This window comes from Cnephaeus nilssonii (genome assembly GCF_951640355.1).
Source record: "Cnephaeus nilssonii genome assembly, chromosome: 24".
NCBI classification, from domain to species: domain Eukaryota; kingdom Metazoa; phylum Chordata; class Mammalia; order Chiroptera; family Vespertilionidae; genus Cnephaeus; species Cnephaeus nilssonii.
The window spans coordinates 6753404-6774819 of NC_137095.1; the positions used below are offsets into that span (position 1 = coordinate 6753404).

Below are 21416 nucleotides of genomic sequence, written 5' to 3' on the forward strand. Positions count from 1 at the left end.
ACAGTCCAGTAACGTTCCCTAAAAAACATGCCCAGATACAACTTTCACAGCGGCGACAGGGAAACGGGGTTTGCTCAACAAGACGCTTTTCTCAGAAGCCTGAGCTCCTCTTACCCTGAAGTGGGAGGGCAGGAGAGAACCATATGGGGCCCTCGCTCGGTGCAGGGCGGTTTCTAAAAGGTCTCTCGCTTTCAGCAAACGTTAGACTCCGTGGACGAGGCCGCCGCCCTCATCGCAGCCGCCGTCCACGACCTGGACCACCCGGGGAGGACCAACCCGTTCCTGTGCAACGCGGGCAGCGCGCTGGCCGTGCTGTACAACGACTGCGCCGTGCTGGAGAGCCACCACGCGGCCCTGGCCTTCCAGCTGACCACCAGGGACGACAAGAACAACATCTTCAAGAACATGGAGAGGTGAGGACAGCGAGGAAGGGTGTTGGGGTCTCTCTCTCTCTCTCTCTCTCTCTCTCTCTCTCTCCCTCCCCACCCACCATACACTGCTCACCCGTTGGGAGTGCACGGTGGTCTTTATTCAGAGGAGTGAGCCCTGACCGCCATCACTTTTAGGATCTTTTCTTCCTCCTCTCAAAGTATCCAACTCGGCCTGGCCCGTCTGGCTTAGTGCACAGAGCGTCGGCCTGTGGACGAAGGGTCCCGGGTTCGAGTCCGGTCAAGGGCATATGCCTCGGTTGCAGGCTCCTCCCTGGCCCAGCCCTGATCAGGGCTCATGCAGGAGGCAACCAATCGATGTGTTTCTCTCACATCGATGTTCCTCTCTGTCTTTCCCTCTCCCCCATTCACCTTAAAGTCAATGAAAAAATAGCGAGTGAGGATTAAAATAAATAAATGAAAATATCCAACTCATTAGCAGTCACTCCTCACTCACCCAGCCCTCCAGCCCAGGGCCACCACGGACCAGTCCCGTCTCCACAGATTGGCCAGTTCCAGACAATTAGTGAACGGAAGCATCCTCGCTGCGTGGGCTGTGTGACTGGCTTCCTCCACTCAGCACAGCTCCTTTGCATCCTGACACTTGACCAGGAAGGGGAATGCTGACGTCTGGAGCCTTCAGACATTCCGAGCGCCTGTCACTGGCCTGGGACACGCCCTCTGCCCAGCAAGTGTCTCCTCGGCTCGGTCCACACGTTACTTCCCTGGCCCCCCAAACTCATTACTCAGTCCCAAGTCCCTTTTGTAGAGCTTACCTCATTTTTTCATTATTTGTCTAATGTCTGATTCGATTCTTTCTAAAAGTTTTTTATTGATTGACTAGATTGAAAATTCATGCACTCGGGGGCGGGGGGAGGGGCCTCAGCCCGGCCTGCACCCTCTCGCAGTCCAGGAACCTTTGCTCCTTACCGCCCGCCTGCTCGCTGCTCCTTAGCGCTGCCTCGGAGGCAGGCTCCCCGTGGGAACGCACTGACCACTAAGGGGCAGCTCGTGCGTTGAGCATCTGCCCCCTGGTGGTCAGTGTGCATCACAGCGACTGGTTGTTCGGCCGTTCAGTCAATTTGCATATTACCCTTTTATTATACAGGATAAGATAGGATTTTAGAGAAACGTCGATTTGTTGTCCCACTTACTGATGCACTCATTGGTTGATTTTTTGTATGTTCCCTGACGGGGGATCAAACCTGCGCCTTGGCGTATGGGATGACGCTCTAACCAGCTGAGCTCCCAGCAGGGCCGAGCGGATTCCTAAGCCCTGTAAGATCATGGGGCCTTGTGTTCACCACTGGCCCCCTGGTGTCTAGTGATAGGGACTGAACATCAGAGGGAAGAAGGAAAACGTATTCTGTCACGAGAAATACAGGGGTGGGCAAAAGTAAGTTTATTCTTGTATGTCTATTTGTTAATTATTTTATTTCCCATATGAACAACTGTACTTAAAGTACGTATTCATTTGGATTTTTGAGAAAAGTTTTAATGTGGGATTTTATAAAAAAGAGACTCCTAATTGTACTCAACTCCCTTTTGCCACGTTCTAGCGTTTCAGAGTGGATTTAAAGTAGGTTTTATTCAGAGTTACTTGTGTGTGGATGTGTACAGATCAATCACCATGGAAAAAAAGTACACAAGGCCCTGATCACTGACCGTTTCCGGGGGAAGGAACAGAGTGACGGAGAAAAGGGCAGAATGCAGGTTTCATTTCACATTCTCTGCACCTTCTGAGTTTTTAATTATATGGTTTGCGTCCTCAGAATATAGAAATCTGAAAGTAATCAGAAGCCAGTGCTGGGAAGAGGCGTTGAGCACTCCCTGGACGTGCTCAGCCATCAGGGCTGAGTTTCTGGGCACGAAAGCTGTTGGGTCCTTGTGTGGGGCAATTCTTCATAACCACAGGCTCCGGGGTCACTGAGACCAGGCTCTGCTCACCCCGCTACCTCCTTTCTTTATTCTGAGCACCGGGTGCCTGACAGGGATGATGACGTCATGGACGCTGCATCTGGAAGGTCTTGCCTTAAGCTTTTTTTTTAACTTCTGTTAGGGTTTCCCTTGCTAATGATCAGGGTGCTTGCCTGTAACTTGCCCATTCTTCTAAAGTGCGCCTCCCAGGCACGTCAGGAATTTAGCCCCAGGGGACACGTGTGCCGGGTCACAGACCGGTTTCAGGAGTCCCTGCCTGTCTGGTCTGGGTGTGCGATCTGTAGCGGCCTCTCCTTTGTCGTCCGAAACAGGAATGACTACCGGACGCTGCGCCAGGCCATCATCGACATGGTCCTGGCCACGGAGATGACAAAGCACTTTGAGCACGTCAACAAGTTTGTCAACAGCGTCATCAAGCCCTTGGCAGAGCTGGAGGAGAGCGAGGTGAGGGGACCGGCGGCCAGGGGCCCTGTGCGGGGCTCCGCCCCGTGTTGGTGGCTCCTCGAGTTTATTCTGTCAATCCTGACGATGGAGCTAGGAGAGATTTTACAAAAAGCCCCGATTCTTTCCTAGATCCTCTTCCTCCGAGGCCCCCATACGCCCACCACCTCGCTCTATGCACTGAAGCCCTTGCTGCCACCGCCAGCACCCCGGCCTGTGAGGCTAGGACCCCAGGGAGGCTAACCTCTGTGTACCTTCCATGGGGGACACCCCATGTTTATGTTCTATAGGGAGTCACTCATGTTTATGGGGAGTCTGACCTCTGTGTACCTTTCGAGGGGGACACTCATGTTTATGGGGAGTCTGACCTCTGTGTACCTTTCAAGGGGGACACTCCATGTTTATGTTCTATAGGGAGTCATGTTTATGGGGAGTCGACCTCTTATGTACCGTTCGTGGGGTACACTCCATGTTTATGTTCTATAGTGAGTCACTCATGTTTATGGGGAGTCTGACCTCTGTGTACCTTTCGTGGGGAACACGCCATGTTTATGTTCTATAGAGAGTCATTCATGTTGATTGGTAGTCTGACCTCTGTGTGCCTTTCGTGGGGGACACTCCATGTTTATGTTTTATAGGGAGTCACTCATGTTTATGGGGAGTCTGGCCTCTGTGTACCTTTCGAGGGGGACACTCCATGTTTAGCTTCCTTTGGGAGTCACTCATGTTGATTGGTAGTCTGACCTCTGTGTACCTTTCGAGGGGGACAATCCATGTTTAGGTTCTATAGGGAGTCACTCATGTTATTGGGAGTCTGACCTCTGTGTACCTTTCGTAGGGGACACAGCATGTTTATGTTTTATAGGGAGTCACTCATGTTTATGGGGAGTCTGACCTCTGTGTACCTTTCGTGGGGGACACTCCATGTTTATGTTTTATGGGGAGTCACTCATGTTTATGGGGAGTCTGACCTCTGTGTACCTTTCGAGGGGGACACTCAATGTTTAGGTTCTATAGGGAGTCATTCATGTTGATTGGTAATCTTACCTCTGTGTACCTTTCGAGGGGGACAACCCATATTTAGGTTCTATAGGGAGTCTTTCATGTTGATTGGTAGTCTGACCTCTGTGTACCTTTTGTAGGGGACACTCCATGTTTATGTTTTATAGGGAGTCACTCATGTTTATGGGGAGTCTGACCTCTAAACCTGGAGTGTCCCCCTCGAAAGGTACACAGATTCTATAGGGAGTCACTCATGTTTATGGGGAGTCTGACCTCTGTGTACCTTTCGTGGGGGACACTCCATGTTTATGTTTTATGGGGAGTCACTCATGTTTATGGGGAGTCTGACCTCTGTGTACCTTTCGAGGGGGACACTCAATGTTTAGGTTCTATAGGGAGTCATTCATGTTGATTGGTAATCTGACCTCTGTGTACCTTTCGAGCGGGACACTCCATGTTTAGGTTCTATAGGGAGTCACTCATGTTGATTGGTAGTCTGACCTCTGTGTACCTTTAGAGGGGGACATTCCAGGTTTAGGTTCTACAGGGAGTCACTCATGTTATTGGGAGTCTGACCTCTGTGTATTTTCAAGGGGAACACTCCATGATTATGTTCTATAGGGAGTCATTCATGTTGATTGGCAATCTGACCTCTGTGTACCTTTCGAGGGGGACACTCCATGTTTAGGTTCTATAGGGAGTCACTCATGTTATTGGTAGTCTGACCTCTGTGTACCTTTCGTGGGGGAAACTCCATGTTTATGTTTTATAGGGAGTCACTCATGTTGAGGGGGAGTCTGACCTCTAAACCTGGAGAGTCCCCCTCGAAAGGTACACAGGTTCTATAGGGAGTCACTCATGTTATTGGGAGTCTGACCTCTGTGTACCTTTCGAGGGGGGCACTCCATGTTTAGGTTCCTTTGGGAGTCACTCATGTTATTAGGAGTCTGACCTCTGTGTATTTTCGAGGGGGACACTCCATGTTTAGGTTCTATAGGGAGTCATTCATATTGATTGGTTGTCAGACCTCTGTGTACCTTTGGTGGGGGACACTCCATGTTTATGTTCTATAGGGAGTCATTCATGTTTATGGGGAGTCTGACCTCTGTGTACCTTTCGAGGGGGACACTCCATGTTTATGTTCTATAGGGAGTCACTCATGTTATTGGGAGTTTGACCTCTGTGTACCGTTCGAGGGGGACACTCCAGGTTTAGGTTCTATAGGCAGTCACTCATGTTTATGGGGAGTCTGACCTCTGTGTACCTTTCGAGGGGGACACTCCATGTTTACGTTCTATAGGAAGTCATTCATGTTGATTGGTAGTCTGACCTCTGTGTACATTTCGTAGGGGACAATCCATGTTTAGGTTCTATAGGGAGTCACTCATGTTATTGGGAGTCTGACCTCTGTGTACCTTTCGTAGGGGACACTCCATGTTTATGTTTTATAGGGAGTCACTCATGTTTATGGGGAGTCTGACCTCTGTGTACCTTTCGAGGGGGACACTCCGGTTTAGGTTCTATAGGGAGTCACTCATGTTTATGGGGAGTCTGACCTCTGTGTACCTTTCGAGGGGGACACTCAATGTTTAGGTTCTATAGGGAGTCATGCATGTTGATTGGTAATCTTACCTCTTTGTACCTTTCGAGGGGGACACTCCATGTTTAGGTTCTATAGGGAGTCATTCATGTTAATTGGTAGTCTGACCTCTGTGTACCTTTCGAGGGGGACACTCCATGTTTAGGTTCTATAGGCAGTCATTCATGTTGATTGGTACTCTGACATCTGTGTACCTTTCGTAGGGGACACTCCATGTTTATGTTTTATAGGGAGTCACTCATGTTATTGGGAGTCTGACCTCTGTGTACCTTTCGAGGGGGACACTCCATGTTTAGGTTCTATAGGGAGTCATTCATGTTGATTGGTAGTCTGACCTCTGTGTACCTTTAGTAGGGGACACTCCATGTTTATGTTTTATAGGGAGTCACTCATGTTATTGGGAGTCTGACCTCTGTGTACCTTTCGAGGGGGACACTCCATGTTTAGGTTCTATAGGGAGTCAATCATGTTTATGGAGAGTCTGACCTCTGTGTACCGTTCGAGGGGGACACTCCATGTTTAGGTTCTATAGGGAGTCACTCATGTTTATAGGGAGTCTGATCTCTGTGCACCTTCGTGGGGGACACTCCAAGTTTATGTTCTATAGGGAGTCATTTATGTTGATTGGGATTCTAACCTCTGTGTACCTTTCGAGGGGGACACTCAATGTTTAGGTTCTATAGGGAGTCACTCATGTTATTGGGAGTCTGACCTCTGTGTACCTTTCGAGGGGGACACTCCATGTTTAGGTTTTATAGGGAGTCTTTCATGTTGATTGGTAGTCTGACCCCTGTGTACCTTTCGTAGAGGACACTCCATGTTTATGTTTTATAGGGAGTCACTCATGTTTATGGGGAGTCTGGCCTCTGTGTACCTTTCAAGGGGAACACTCCATGTTTATGTCCTATATAGAGTCATTCATGTTAATTGGTAGTCTGACCTCTGTGTACCTTTCGAGGGGGACACTCCATGATTAGGTTCTATAGGGAGGCACTCATGTTATTGGTAGTCTGACCTCTGTGTACCTTTCGTGGGGGAAACTCCATTTTTATGTTTTATAGGGAGTCACTCATGTTGATGGGGAGTCTGACCTCTAAACCTGGAGAGTCCCCCTCGAAAGGTACACAGGTTCTATAGGGAGTCACTCATGTTATTGGGAGTTTGACCTCTGTGTACCTTTCGAGGGGGGCACTCCATGTTTAGGTTCTATAGGGAGTCTTTCATGTTGATTGGTAGTCTGACCTCTGTGTACCTTTCGTAGGGGACACTCCATGTTTATGTTTTATAGGGAGTCACTCATGTTTATGGGGAGTCTGACCTCTAAACCTGGAGTGCCCCCTGGAAAGGTACACAGATTCTATAGGGAGTCACTCATGTTATTGGGAGTCTGATCTCTGTGCACCTTCGTGGGGGACACTCCATGTTTATGTTCTATAGGGAGTCATTCATGTTGATTGGTAGTCTGACCTCTGTGTACCTTTAGTAGGGGACACTCCATGTTTATGTTTTATAGGGAGTCACTCATGTTATTGGGAGTCTGACCTCTGTGTACCTTTCGAGGGGGACACTCCATGTTTAGGTTCTATAGGGAGTCACTCATGTTTATGGGGAGTCTGACCTCTGTGTACCTTTCGAGGGGGACACTCCATGTTTAGGTTCTATAGGGAGTCACTCATGTTTATGGGGAGTCTGACCTCTGTGTACCTTTCGAGGGGGACACTCCATGTTTATGTTTTATAGGGAGTCACTCATGTTTATGGGGAGTCTGACCTCTGTGTACCTTTCGAGGGGGACACTCAATGTTTAGGTTCTATAGGGAGTCATGCATGTTGATTGGTAATCTTACCTCTTTGTACCTTTCGAGGGGGACACTCCATGTTTAGGTTCTATAGGGAGTCTTTCATGTTGATTGGTAGTCTGACCTCTGTGTACCTTTCGTAGGGGACACTCCATGTTTATGTTTTATAGGGAGTCACTCATGTTTACGGGGAGTCTGACCTCTAAACCTGGAGTGCCCCCTGGAAAGGTACACAGATTCTATAGGGAGTCACTCATGTTATTGGGAGTCTGATCTCTGTGCACCTTCGTGGGGGACACTCCATGTTTATGTTCTATAGGGAGTCATTCATGTTGATTGGTAGTCTGACCTCTGTGTACCTTTAGTAGGGGACACTCCATGTTTATGTTTTATAGGGAGTCACTCATGTTATTGGGAGTCTGACCTCTGTGTACCTTTCGAGGGGGACACTCCATGTTTAGGTTCTATAGGGAGTCACTCATGTTTATGGGGAGTCTGACCTCTGTGTACCTTTCGAGGGGGACACTCCATGTTTAGGTTCTATAGGGAGTCACTCATGTTTATGGGGAGTCTGACCTCTGTGTACCTTTCGAGGGGGACACTCCATGTTTAGGTTCTATAGGGAGTCACTCATGTTTATGGGGAGTCTGATCTCTGTGCACCTTCGTGGGGGACACTCCAAGTTTATGTTCTATAGGGAGTCATTTATGTTGATTGGGAGTATAACCTCTGTGTACCTTTCGAGGGGGACACTCAATGTTTAGGTTCTATAGGGAGTCACTCATGTTATTGGGAGTATGACCTCTGTGTATTTTCGAGGGGGACACTCCATGTTTAGGTTCTATAGGGAGTCTTTCATGTTGATTGGTAGTCTGACCCCTGTGTACCTTTCGTAGAGGACACTCCATGTTTATGTTTTATAGGGAGTCACTCATGTTGATGGGGAGTCTGACCTCTAAACCTGGAGAGTCCCCCTCGAAAGGTACACAGGTTCTATAGGGAGTCACTCATGTTATTGGGAGTTTGACCTCTGTGTACCTTTCGAGGGGGGCACTCCATGTTTATGTTTTATAGGGAGTCACTCATGTTATTGGTAGTCTGACCTCTGTGTATTTTCGAGGGGGACACTCCATGTTTATATTCTATAGAGAGTCATTCATGTTGATTGGCAATCTGACCTCTGTGTACCTTTCGAGGGGGACACTCCATGTTTAGGTTCTATAGGGAGTCACTCATGTTTATGGGGAGTCTGACCTCTGTGTACCTTTCGAGGGGGACACTCAATGTTTAGGTTCTATAGGGAGTCATGCATGTTGATTGGTAATCTTACCTCTTTGTACCTTTCGAGGGGGACACTCCATGTTTAGGTTCTATAGGGAGTCTTTCATGTTGATTGGTAGTCTGACCTCTGTGTACCTTTCGTAGGGGACACTCCATGTTTATGTTTTATAGGGAGTCACTCATGTTATTGGGAGTCTGACCTCTGTGTATTTTCAAGGGGAACACTCCATGATTATGTTCTATAGGGAGTCATTCATGTTGATTGGCAATCTGACCTCTGTGTACCTTTCGAGGGGGACACTCCATGTTTAGGTTCTATAGGGAGTCACTCATGTTATTGGTAGTCTGACCTCTGTGTACCTTTCGTGGGGGAAACTCCATGTTTATGTTTTATAGGGAGTCACTCATGTTGAGGGGGAGTCTGACCTCTAAACCTGGAGAGTCCCCCTCGAAAGGTACACAGGTTCTATAGGGAGTCACTCATGTTATTGGGAGTCTGACCTCTGTGTACCTTTCGAGGGGGGCACTCCATGTTTAGGTTCCTTTGGGAGTCACTCATGTTATTAGGAGTCTGACCTCTGTGTATTTTCGAGGGGGACACTCCATGTTTAGGTTCTATAGGGAGTCATTCATATTGATTGGTTGTCAGACCTCTGTGTACCTTTGGTGGGGGACACTCCATGTTTATGTTCTATAGGGAGTCATTCATGTTTATGGGGAGTCTGACCTCTGTGTACCTTTCGAGGGGGACACTCCATGTTTATGTTCTATAGGGAGTCACTCATGTTATTGGGAGTTTGACCTCTGTGTACCGTTCGAGGGGGACACTCCAGGTTTAGGTTCTATAGGCAGTCACTCATGTTTATGGGGAGTCTGACCTCTGTGTACCTTTCGAGGGGGACACTCCATGTTTACGTTCTATAGGAAGTCATTCATGTTGATTGGTAGTCTGACCTCTGTGTACATTTCGTAGGGGACAATCCATGTTTAGGTTCTATAGGGAGTCACTCATGTTATTGGGAGTCTGACCTCTGTGTACCTTTCGTAGGGGACACTCCATGTTTATGTTTTATAGGGAGTCACTCATGTTTATGGGGAGTCTGACCTCTGTGTACCTTTCGAGGGGGACACTCCGGTTTAGGTTCTATAGGGAGTCACTCATGTTTATGGGGAGTCTGACCTCTGTGTACCTTTCGAGGGGGACACTCAATGTTTAGGTTCTATAGGGAGTCATGCATGTTGATTGGTAATCTTACCTCTTTGTACCTTTCGAGGGGGACACTCCATGTTTAGGTTCTATAGGGAGTCATTCATGTTAATTGGTAGTCTGACCTCTGTGTACCTTTCGAGGGGGACACTCCATGTTTAGGTTCTATAGGCAGTCATTCATGTTGATTGGTACTCTGACATCTGTGTACCTTTCGTAGGGGACACTCCATGTTTATGTTTTATAGGGAGTCACTCATGTTATTGGGAGTCTGACCTCTGTGTACCTTTCGAGGGGGACACTCCATGTTTAGGTTCTATAGGGAGTCATTCATGTTGATTGGTAGTCTGACCTCTGTGTACCTTTAGTAGGGGACACTCCATGTTTATGTTTTATAGGGAGTCACTCATGTTATTGGGAGTCTGACCTCTGTGTACCTTTCGAGGGGGACACTCCATGTTTAGGTTCTATAGGGAGTCAATCATGTTTATGGAGAGTCTGACCTCTGTGTACCGTTCGAGGGGGACACTCCATGTTTAGGTTCTATAGGGAGTCACTCATGTTTATAGGGAGTCTGATCTCTGTGCACCTTCGTGGGGGACACTCCAAGTTTATGTTCTATAGGGAGTCATTTATGTTGATTGGGATTCTAACCTCTGTGTACCTTTCGAGGGGGACACTCAATGTTTAGGTTCTATAGGGAGTCACTCATGTTATTGGGAGTCTGACCTCTGTGTACCTTTCGAGGGGGACACTCCATGTTTAGGTTTTATAGAGAGTCTTTCATGTTGATTGGTAGTCTGACCCCTGTGTACCTTTCGTAGAGGACACTCCATGTTTATGTTTTATAGGGAGTCACTCATGTTTATGGGGAGTCTGGCCTCTGTGTACCTTTCAAGGGGAACACTCCATGTTTATGTCCTATATAGAGTCATTCATGTTAATTGGTAGTCTGACCTCTGTGTACCTTTCGAGGGGGACACTCCATGATTAGGTTCTATAGGGAGGCACTCATGTTATTGGTAGTCTGACCTCTGTGTACCTTTCGTGGGGGAAACTCCATTTTTATGTTTTATAGGGAGTCACTCATGTTGATGGGGAGTCTGACCTCTAAACCTGGAGAGTCCCCCTCGAAAGGTACACAGGTTCTATAGGGAGTCACTCATGTTATTGGGAGTTTGACCTCTGTGTACCTTTCGAGGGGGGCACTCCATGTTTAGGTTCTATAGGGAGTCTTTCATGTTGATTGGTAGTCTGACCTCTGTGTACCTTTCGTAGGGGACACTCCATGTTTATGTTTTATAGGGAGTCACTCATGTTTATGGGGAGTCTGACCTCTAAACCTGGAGTGCCCCCTGGAAAGGTACACAGATTCTATAGGGAGTCACTCATGTTATTGGGAGTCTGATCTCTGTGCACCTTCGTGGGGGACACTCCATGTTTATGTTCTATAGGGAGTCATTCATGTTGATTGGTAGTCTGACCTCTGTGTACCTTTAGTAGGGGACACTCCATGTTTATGTTTTATAGGGAGTCACTCATGTTATTGGGAGTCTGACCTCTGTGTACCTTTCGAGGGGGACACTCCATGTTTAGGTTCTATAGGGAGTCACTCATGTTTATGGGGAGTCTGACCTCTGTGTACCTTTCGAGGGGGACACTCCATGTTTAGGTTCTATAGGGAGTCACTCATGTTTATGGGGAGTCTGACCTCTGTGTACCTTTCGAGGGGGACACTCCATGTTTATGTTTTATAGGGAGTCACTCATGTTTATGGGGAGTCTGACCTCTGTGTACCTTTCGAGGGGGACACTCAATGTTTAGGTTCTATAGGGAGTCATGCATGTTGATTGGTAATCTTACCTCTTTGTACCTTTCGAGGGGGACACTCCATGTTTAGGTTCTATAGGGAGTCTTTCATGTTGATTGGTAGTCTGACCTCTGTGTACCTTTCGTAGGGGACACTCCATGTTTATGTTTTATAGGGAGTCACTCATGTTTACGGGGAGTCTGACCTCTAAACCTGGAGTGCCCCCTGGAAAGGTACACAGATTCTATAGGGAGTCACTCATGTTATTGGGAGTCTGATCTCTGTGCACCTTCGTGGGGGACACTCCATGTTTATGTTCTATAGGGAGTCATTCATGTTGATTGGTAGTCTGACCTCTGTGTACCTTTAGTAGGGGACACTCCATGTTTATGTTTTATAGGGAGTCACTCATGTTATTGGGAGTCTGACCTCTGTGTACCTTTCGAGGGGGACACTCCATGTTTAGGTTCTATAGGGAGTCACTCATGTTTATGGGGAGTCTGACCTCTGTGTACCTTTCGAGGGGGACACTCCATGTTTAGGTTCTATAGGGAGTCACTCATGTTTATGGGGAGTCTGACCTCTGTGTACCTTTCGAGGGGGACACTCCATGTTTAGGTTCTATAGGGAGTCACTCATGTTTATGGGGAGTCTGATCTCTGTGCACCTTCGTGGGGGACACTCCAAGTTTATGTTCTATAGGGAGTCATTTATGTTGATTGGGAGTATAACCTCTGTGTACCTTTCGAGGGGGACACTCAATGTTTAGGTTCTATAGGGAGTCACTCATGTTATTGGGAGTATGACCTCTGTGTATTTTCGAGGGGGACACTCCATGTTTAGGTTCTATAGGGAGTCTTTCATGTTGATTGGTAGTCTGACCCCTGTGTACCTTTCGTAGAGGACACTCCATGTTTATGTTTTATAGGGAGTCACTCATGTTGATGGGGAGTCTGACCTCTAAACCTGGAGAGTCCCCCTCGAAAGGTACACAGGTTCTATAGGGAGTCACTCATGTTATTGGGAGTTTGACCTCTGTGTACCTTTCGAGGGGGGCACTCCATGTTTATGTTTTATAGGGAGTCACTCATGTTATTGGTAGTCTGACCTCTGTGTATTTTCGAGGGGGACACTCCATGTTTATATTCTATAGAGAGTCATTCATGTTGATTGGCAATCTGACCTCTGTGTACCTTTCGAGGGGGACACTCCATGTTTAGGTTCTATAGGGAGTCACTCATGTTTATGGGGAGTCTGACCTCTGTGTACCTTTCGAGGGGGACACTCAATGTTTAGGTTCTATAGGGAGTCATGCATGTTGATTGGTAATCTTACCTCTTTGTACCTTTCGAGGGGGACACTCCATGTTTAGGTTCTATAGGTAGTCTTTCATGTTGATTGGTAGTCTGACCTCTGTGTACCTTTCGTAGGGGACACTCCATGTTTATGTTTTATAGGGAGTCACTCATGTTTATGGGGAGTCTGACCTCTAAACCTGGAGTGTCCCCCTGGAAAGGTACACAGATTCTATCGGGAGTCACTCATGTGATTGGGAGTCTGATCTCTGTGCACCTTCGTGGGGGACACTCCAAGTTTATGTTCTATAGGGAGTCATTCATGTTGATTGGTAGTCTGACCTCTGTGTACCTTTAGTAGGGGACACTCCATGTTTATGTTTTATAGGGAGTCACTCATGTTGATTGGTAGTCTGACCTCTGTGTACCTTTCGAGGGGGACACTGCAGGTTTAGGTTCTATAGGGAGTCACTCATGTTATTAGGAATCTGACCTCTGTGTACCTTTCGAGGGGAACACTCCATGTTTATGTCCTATATAGAGTCATTCATGTTAATTGGTAGTCTGACCTCTGTGTAGCTTTCGAGGGGGACACTCCATGTTTAGGTTCTATAGGCAGTCATTCATGTTGATTGGTACTCTGACCTCTGTGTACCTTTCGTAGGGGACACTCAATGTTTATGTTTTATAGGGAGTCACTCATGTTCATGGGGAGTCTGACCTCTTAACCTGGAGTGTCCCCTTCGAAAGGTACACAGATTCTATAGGGAGTCACTCATTTTATTGGGAGTCTGACCTCTGTGTACCTTTCGAGGGGGGCACTCCATGTTTAGGTTCTATAGGGAGTCAATCATGTTTATGGGGAGTCTGACCTCTGTGTACCTTTCGAGGGGGACACTCCATGTTTAGGTTCTATAGGGAGTCACTCATGTTTATGGGGAGTCTGACCTCTGTGTACCTTTCGAGGGGGACACTCCATGTTTAGGTTCTATAGGGAGTCACTCATGTTTATAGGGAGTCTGATCTCTGTGCACCTTCGTGGGGGACACTCCAAGTTTATGTTCTATAGGGAGTCATTTATGTTGATTGGGATTCTAACCTCTGTGTACCTTTCGAGGGGGACACTCAATGTTTAGGTTCTATAGGGAGTCACTCATGTTATTGGGAGTATGACCTCTGTGTATTTTCGAGGGGGACACTCCATGTTTAGGTTCTATAGGGAGTCTTTCATGTTGATTGGTAGTCTGACCCCTGTGTACCTTTCGTAGAGGACACTCCATGTTTATGTTTTATAGGGAGTCACTCATGTTTATGTGGAGTCTGACCTCTAAACATGGAGTGTCCCCCTCGAAAGGTACACAGATTCTATACGGAGTCACTCATTTTATTGGAAGTCTGACCTCTGTGTACCTTTCGAGGGGAACACTCCATGTTTATGTCCTATATAGAGTCATTCATGTTAATTGGTAGTCTGACCTCTGTGTACCTTTCGAGGGGGACACTCCATGATTAGGTTCTATAGGGAGTCACTCATGTTATTGGTAGTCTGACCTCTGTGTACCTTTCGTGGGGGAAACTCCATTTTTATGTTTTATAGGGAGTCACTCATGTTGATGGGGAGTCTGACCTCTAAACCTGGAGAGTCCCCCTCGAAAGGTACACAGGTTCTATAGGGAGTCACTCATGTTATTGGGAGTTTGACCTCTGTGTACCTTTCGAGGGGGGCACTCCATGTTTATGTTCTATAGGGAGTCACTCATGTTTATGGGGAGTCTGACCTCTGTGTACCTTTCGAGGGGGACACTCCAGGTTTAGGTTCTATATAGAGTCATTCATGTTTATTGGTAGTCTGACCTCTGTGTACCTTTTGAGGGGGAGAATCCATGTTTAGGTTCTATAGGGAGTCACTCATGTTATTGGGAGTCTGACATCTGTGTACCTTTCGTAGGGGACACTCCATGTTTATGTTTTATAGGGAGTCACTCATGTTTATGGGGAGTCTGACCTCTGTGTACCTTTCGTGGGGGACACTCCATGTTTATGTTTTATGGGGAGTCACTCATGTTTATGGGGAGTCTGACCTCTGTGTACCTTTCGAGGGGGACACTCAATATTTGGTTCTATAGGGAGTCATGTATGTTGATTGGTTATCTTACCTCTTTGTACCTTTCGAGGGGGACACTCCATGTTTAGGTTCTATAGGGAGTCTTTCATGTTGATTGGTAGTCTGACCTCTGTGTACCTTTCGTAGGGGACACTCCATGTTTATGTTTTATAGGGAGTCACTCATGTTTATGGGGAGTCTGACCTCTAAACCTGGAGTGCCCCCTGGAAAGGTACACAGATTCTATAGGGAGTCACTCATGTTATTGGGAGTCTGATCTCTGTGCACCTTCGTGGGGGACACTCCATGTTTATGTTCTATAGGGAGTCATTCATGTTGATTGGTAGTCTGACCTCTGTGTACCTTTAGTAGGGGACACTCCATGTTTATGTTTTATAGGAAGTCACTCATGTTATTGGGAGTCTGACCTCTGTGTACCTTTCGAGGGGGACACTCCATGTTTAGGTTCTATAGGGAGTCACTCATGTTTATGGGGAGTCTGACCTCTGTGTACCTTTCGAGGGGGACACTCCATGTTTAGGTTCTATAGGGAGTCACTCATGTTTATGGGGAGTCTGACCTCTGTGTACCTTTCGAGGGGGACACTCCAAGTTTAGGTTCTATAGGGAGTCACTCATGTTTATGGGGAGTCTGATCTCTGTGCACCTTCGTGGGGGACACTCCAAGTTTATGTTCTATAGGGAGTCATTTATGTTGATTGGGAGTATAACCTCTGTGTACCTTTCGAGGGGGACACTCAATGTTTAGGTTCTATAGGGAGTCACTCATGTTATTGGGAGTATGACCTCTGTATATTTTCGAGGGGGACACTACATGTTTAGGTTCTATAGGGAGTCTTTCATGTTGATTGGTAGTCTGACCCCTGTGTACCTTTCGTAGAGGACACTCCATGTTTATGTTTTATAGGGAGTCACTCATGTTGATGGGGAGTCTGACCTCTAAACCTGGAGAGTCCCCCTCGAAAGGTACACAGGTTCTATAGGGAGTCACTCATGTTATTGGGAGTTTGACCTCTGTGTACCTTTCGAGGGGGGCACTCCATGTTTATGTTTTATAGGGAGTCACTCATGTTATTGGGAGTCTGACCTCTGTGTACCTTTCGAGGGGGACACTCCAGGTTTAGGTTCTATAGGGAGTCACTCATGTTATTGGGAGTCTGACCTCTGTGTATTTTCGAGGGGGACACTCCATGTTTATGTTCTATAGAGAGTCATTCATGTTGATTGGCAATCTGACCTCTGTGTACCTTTCGAGGGGGACACTCCATGTTTAGGTTCTATAGGGAGTCACTCATGTTATTGGGAATCTGACCTCTGTGTACCTTTCGAGGGGAACACTCCATGTTTATGTCCTATATAGAGTCACTCATGTTATTGGTAGTCTGACCTCTGTGTACCTTTCGTGGGGGAAACTCCATGTTTATGTTTTATAGGGAGTCACTCATGTCGATGGGGAGTCTGACCTCTAAACCTGGAGAGTCCCCCTCGAAAGGTACACAGGTTCTATAGGGAGTCACTCATGTTATTGGGAATCTGACCTCTGTGTACCTTTCGAGGGGAACACTCCATGTTTATGTCCTATATAGAGTCACTCATGTTGATGGGGAGTCTGACCTCTGTGTACCTTTCAAGGGGGACACTCCATGATTAGGTTCTATAGGGAGTCACTCATGTCATTGGTAGTCTGACCTCTGTGTACCATTCGTGGGGGACACTCCATGTTTAGGTTCTATAGGGAGTCTTTCATGTTGATTGGTAGTTTGACCCCTGTGTACCTTTCGTAGAGGACACTCCATGTTTATGTTTTATAGGGAGTCTCTCATGTTTATGGGGAGTCTGACCTCTAAACATGGAGTGTCCCCCTCGAAAGGTACACAGATTCTATACGGAGTCACTCATTTTATTGGGAGTCTGAACTCCGTGTACCTTTCGAGGGGAACACTCCATGTTTATGTCCTATATAGAGTCATTCATGTTAATTGGTAGTCTGACCTCTGTGTACCTTTCGAGGGGGACACTCCATGATTAGGTTCTATAGGGAGTCACTCATGTTATTGGTAGTCTGACCTCTGTGTACCTTTCGTGGGGGAAACTCCATTTTTATGTTTTATAGGGAGTCACTCATGTTGATGGGGAGTCTGACCTCTAAACCTGGAGAGTCCCCCTCGAAAGGTACACAGGTTCTATAGGGAGTCACTCATGTTATTGGGAGTTTGACCTCTGTGTACCTTTCGAGGGGGGCACTCCATGTTTATGTTCTATAGGGAGTCACTCATGTTTATGGGGAGTCTGACCTCTGTGTACCTTTCGAGGGGGACACTCCAGGTTTAGGTTCTATATAGAGTCATTCATGTTTATTGGTAGTCTGACCTCTGTGTACCTTTTGAGGGGGACAATCCATGTTTAGGTTCTATAGGGAGTCACTCATGTTATTGGGAGTCTGACCTCTGTGAACCTTTCGTAGGGGACACTCCATGTTTATGTTTTATAGGGAGTCACTCATGTTTATGGGGAGTCTGACCTCTGTGTACCTTTCGAGGGGGACACTCAATATTTGGGTCTATAGGGAGTCATGCATGTTGATTGGTAATCTTACCTCTTTGTACCTTTCGAGGGGGACACTCCATGTTTAGGTTCTATAGGGAGTCTTTCATGTTGATTGGTAGTCTGACCTCTGTGTACCTTTCGTAGGGGACACTCCATGTTTATGTTTTATAGGGAGTCACTCATGTTTATGGGGAGTCTGACCTCTAAACCTGGAGTGTCCCCCTGGAAAGGTACACAGATTTTATCGGGAGTCACTCATGTGATTGGGAGTCTGATCTCTGTGCACCTTCGTGGGGGACACTCCAAGTTTATGTTCTATAGGGAGTCATTCATGTTGATTGGTAGTCTGACCTCTGTGTACCTTTAGTAGGGGACACTCCATGTTTATGTTTTATAGGGAGTCACTCATGTTGATTGGTAGTCTGACCTCTGTGTACCTTTCGAGGGGGACACTGCAGGTTTAGGTTCTATAGGGAGTCACTCATGTTATTAGGAATCTGACCTCTGTGTACCTTTCGAGGGGAACACTCCATGTTTATGTCCTATATAGAGTCATTCATGTTAATTGGTAGTCTGACCTCTGTGTACCTTTCGAGGGGGACACTCCATGTTTAGGTTCTATAGGCAGTCATTCATGTTGATTGGTACTCTGACATCTGTGTACCTTTCGTAGGGGACACTCCATGTTTATGTTTTATAGGGAGTCACTCATGTTATTGGAGTCTGACCTCTGTGTACCTTTCGAGGGGGACACTCCAGGTTTAGGTTCTATAGGGAGTCACTCATGTTATTGGGAGTCTGACCTCTGTGTACCTTTCGAGGGGGACACTCCATGTTTAGGTTCTATAAGGAGTCTTTCATGTTGATTGGTAGTCTGACCTCTGTGTACCTTTCGTAGGGGACACTCAATGTTTATGTTTTATAGGGAGTCACTCATGTTCATGGGGAGTCTGACCTCTTAACCTGGAGTGTCCCCTTCGAAAGGTACACAGATTCTATAGGGAGTCACTCATTTTATTGGGAGTCTGACCTCTGTGTACCTTTCGAGGGGGGCACTCCATGTTTAGGTTCTATAGGGAGTCAATCATGTTTATGGGGAGTCTGACCTCTGTGTACCTTTCGAGGGGGACACTCCATGTTTAGGTTCTATAGGGAGTCACTCATGTTTATAGGGAGTCTGATCTCTGTGCACCTTCGTGGGGGACACTCCAAGTTTATGTTCTATAGGGAGTCATTTATGTTGATTGGGATTCTAACCTCTAGTACCTTTCGAGGGGGACACTCAATGTTTAGGTTCTATAGGGAGTCACTCATATTATTGGGAGTATGACCTCTGTGTATTTTCGAGGGGGACACTCCATGTTTAGGTTCTATAGGGAGTCTTTCATGTTGATTGGTAGTCTGACCCCTGTGTACCTTTCGTAGAGGACACTCCATGTTTATGTTTTATAGGGAGTCACTCATGTTTATGTGGAGTCTGACCTCTAAACATGGAGTGTCCCCCTCGAAAGGTACACAGATTCTATACGGAGTCACTCATTTTATTGGGAGTCTGACCTCTGTGTACCTTTCGAGGGGAACACTCCATGTTTATGTCCTATATAGAGTCATTCATGTTAATTGGTAGTCTGACCTCTGTGTACCTTTCGAGGGGGACACTCCATGATTAGGTTCTATAGGGAGTCACTCATGTTATTGGTAGTCTGACCTCTGTGTACCTTTCGTGGGGGAAACTCCATTTTTATGTTTTATAGGGAGTCACTCATGTTGATGGGGAGTCTGACCTCTAAACCTGGAGAGTCCCCCTCGAAAGGTACACAGGTTCTATAGGGAGTAACTCATGTTATTGGGAGTTTGACCTCTGTGTACCTTTCGAGGGGGGCACTCCATGTTTATGTTTTATAGGGAGTCACTCATGTTATTGGGAGTCTGACCTCTGTGTACCTTTCGAGGGGGACACTCCAGGTTTAGGTTCTATAGGGAGTCACTCATGTTATTGGGAGTCTGACCTCTGTGTATTTTCGAGGGGGACACTCCATGTTTATGTTCTATAGAGAGTCATTCATGTTGATTGGCAATCTGACCTCTGTGTACCTTTCGAGGGGGACACTCCATGTTTAGGTTCTATAGGGAGTCACTCATGTTATTGGGAATCTGACCTCTGTGTACCTTTCGAGGGGAACACTCCATGTTTATGTCCTATATAGAGTCACTCATGTTATTGGTAGTCTGACCTCTGTGTACCTTTCGTGGGGGAAACTCCATGTTTATGTTTTATAGGGAGTCACTCATGTCGATGGGGAGTCTGACCTCTAAACCTGGAGAGTCCCCCTCGAAATGTACACAGGTTCTATAGGGAGTCACTCATGTTATTGGGAATCTGACCTCTGTGTACCTTTCGAGGGGAACACTCCATGTTTATGTCCTATATAGAGTCACTCATGTTGATGGGGAGTCTGACCTCTGTGTACCTTTCGAGGGGGACACTCCATGATTAGGTTCTATAGGGAGTCACTCATGTCATTGGTAGTCTGACCTCTGTGTACCATTCGTGGGGGAAACTCCATGTTTATGTTTTATACGGAGTCACTCATGTTTATGGGGAGTCTGATCTCTGTGCACCTTCGTGGGGGACACTCCATGTTTATGTCCTATATAGAGTCATTCATGTTAATTGGTAGTCTGACCTCTGTGTACCTTTCGAGGGGGACACTCCATGTTTATGTTCTATAGGGAGTCATTCATGTTGATTGGTAGCCTGACCTCTGTGTACCATTCGTAGGGGACACTCCATGTTTATGTTCTATAGGGAGTCACTCATGTTTATGGGGAGTCTGACCTCTGTGTACCTTTTGAGGGGGACAATCCATGTTTAGGTTCTATAGGGAGTCACTCATGTTATTGGGAGTCTGACCTCTGTGTACCTTTCGTAGGGGACACTGCATGTTTATGTTTTATAGGGAGTCACTCATGTTTATGGGGAGTCTGACCTCTAAACCTGGAGTGCCCCCCTGGAAAGGTACACAGATTCTATAGGGAGTCACTCATGTTATTGGGAGTCTGATCTCTGTGCACCTTCGTGGGGGACACTCCATGTTTATGTTCTATAGGGAGTCATTCATGTTGATTGGTAGTCTGACCTCTGTGTACCTTTAGTAGGGGACACTCCATGTTTATGTTTTATAGGGAGTCACTCATGTTATTGGGAGTCTGACCTCTGTGTACCTTTCCAGGGGGACACTCCATGTTTAGGTTCTATAGGGAGTCACTCATGTTTATGGGGAGTCTGACCTCTGTGTACCTTTCGAGGGGGGCACTCCATGTTTAGGTTCTATAGGGAGTCACTCATGTTTATGGGGAGTCTGATCTCTGTGCACCTTCGTGGGGGACACTCCAAGTTTATGTTCTATAGGGAGTCATTTATGTTGATTGGGAGTCTAACCTCTGTGTACCTTTCGAGGGGGACACTCAATGTTTAGGTTCTATAGGGAGTCACTCATGTTATTGGGAGTCTGACCTCTGTGTACCTTTCGAGGGGGACACTCCATGTTTAGGTTCTATAGGGAGTCACTCATGTTTATGGGGAGTCTGACCTCTGTGTACCTTTCGAGGGGGACACTCAATGTTTAGGTTCTATAGGGAGTCACTCATGTTATTGGGAGTATGACCTCTGTGTATTTTCGAGGGGGACACTCCATGTTTAGGTTCTATAGGGAGTCTTTCATGTTGATTGGTAGTCTGACCCCTGTGTACCTTTCGTAGAGGACACTCCATGTTTATGTTTTATAGGGAGTCACTCATGTTGATGGGGAGTCTGACCTCTAAACCTGGAGAGTCCCCCTCGAAAGGTACACAGGTTCTATAGGGAATCACTCATGTTATTGGGAGTTTGACCTCTGTGTACCTTTCGAGGGGGGCACTCCATGTTTATGTTTTATAGGGAGT

At 46.7% G+C, this 21416-nt stretch overlaps 1 protein-coding gene across 2 annotated transcripts in view; it reads left to right on the forward strand.

Annotated features, from left to right (window-relative positions):
* Positions 1–21416, forward strand: part of PDE8A (phosphodiesterase 8A) — a 130965-nt gene that overhangs the window by 85860 nt on the left and 23689 nt on the right. For both annotated transcript variants that reach the window (XM_079764068.1, XM_079764069.1), the window contains exons 18-19: positions 196–413; positions 2678–2810. In XM_079764068.1, coding sequence (XP_079620194.1) covers positions 196–413; positions 2678–2810 — 351 coding nt within the window. The remainder of the gene's footprint in view (positions 1–195; positions 414–2677; positions 2811–21416) is intronic.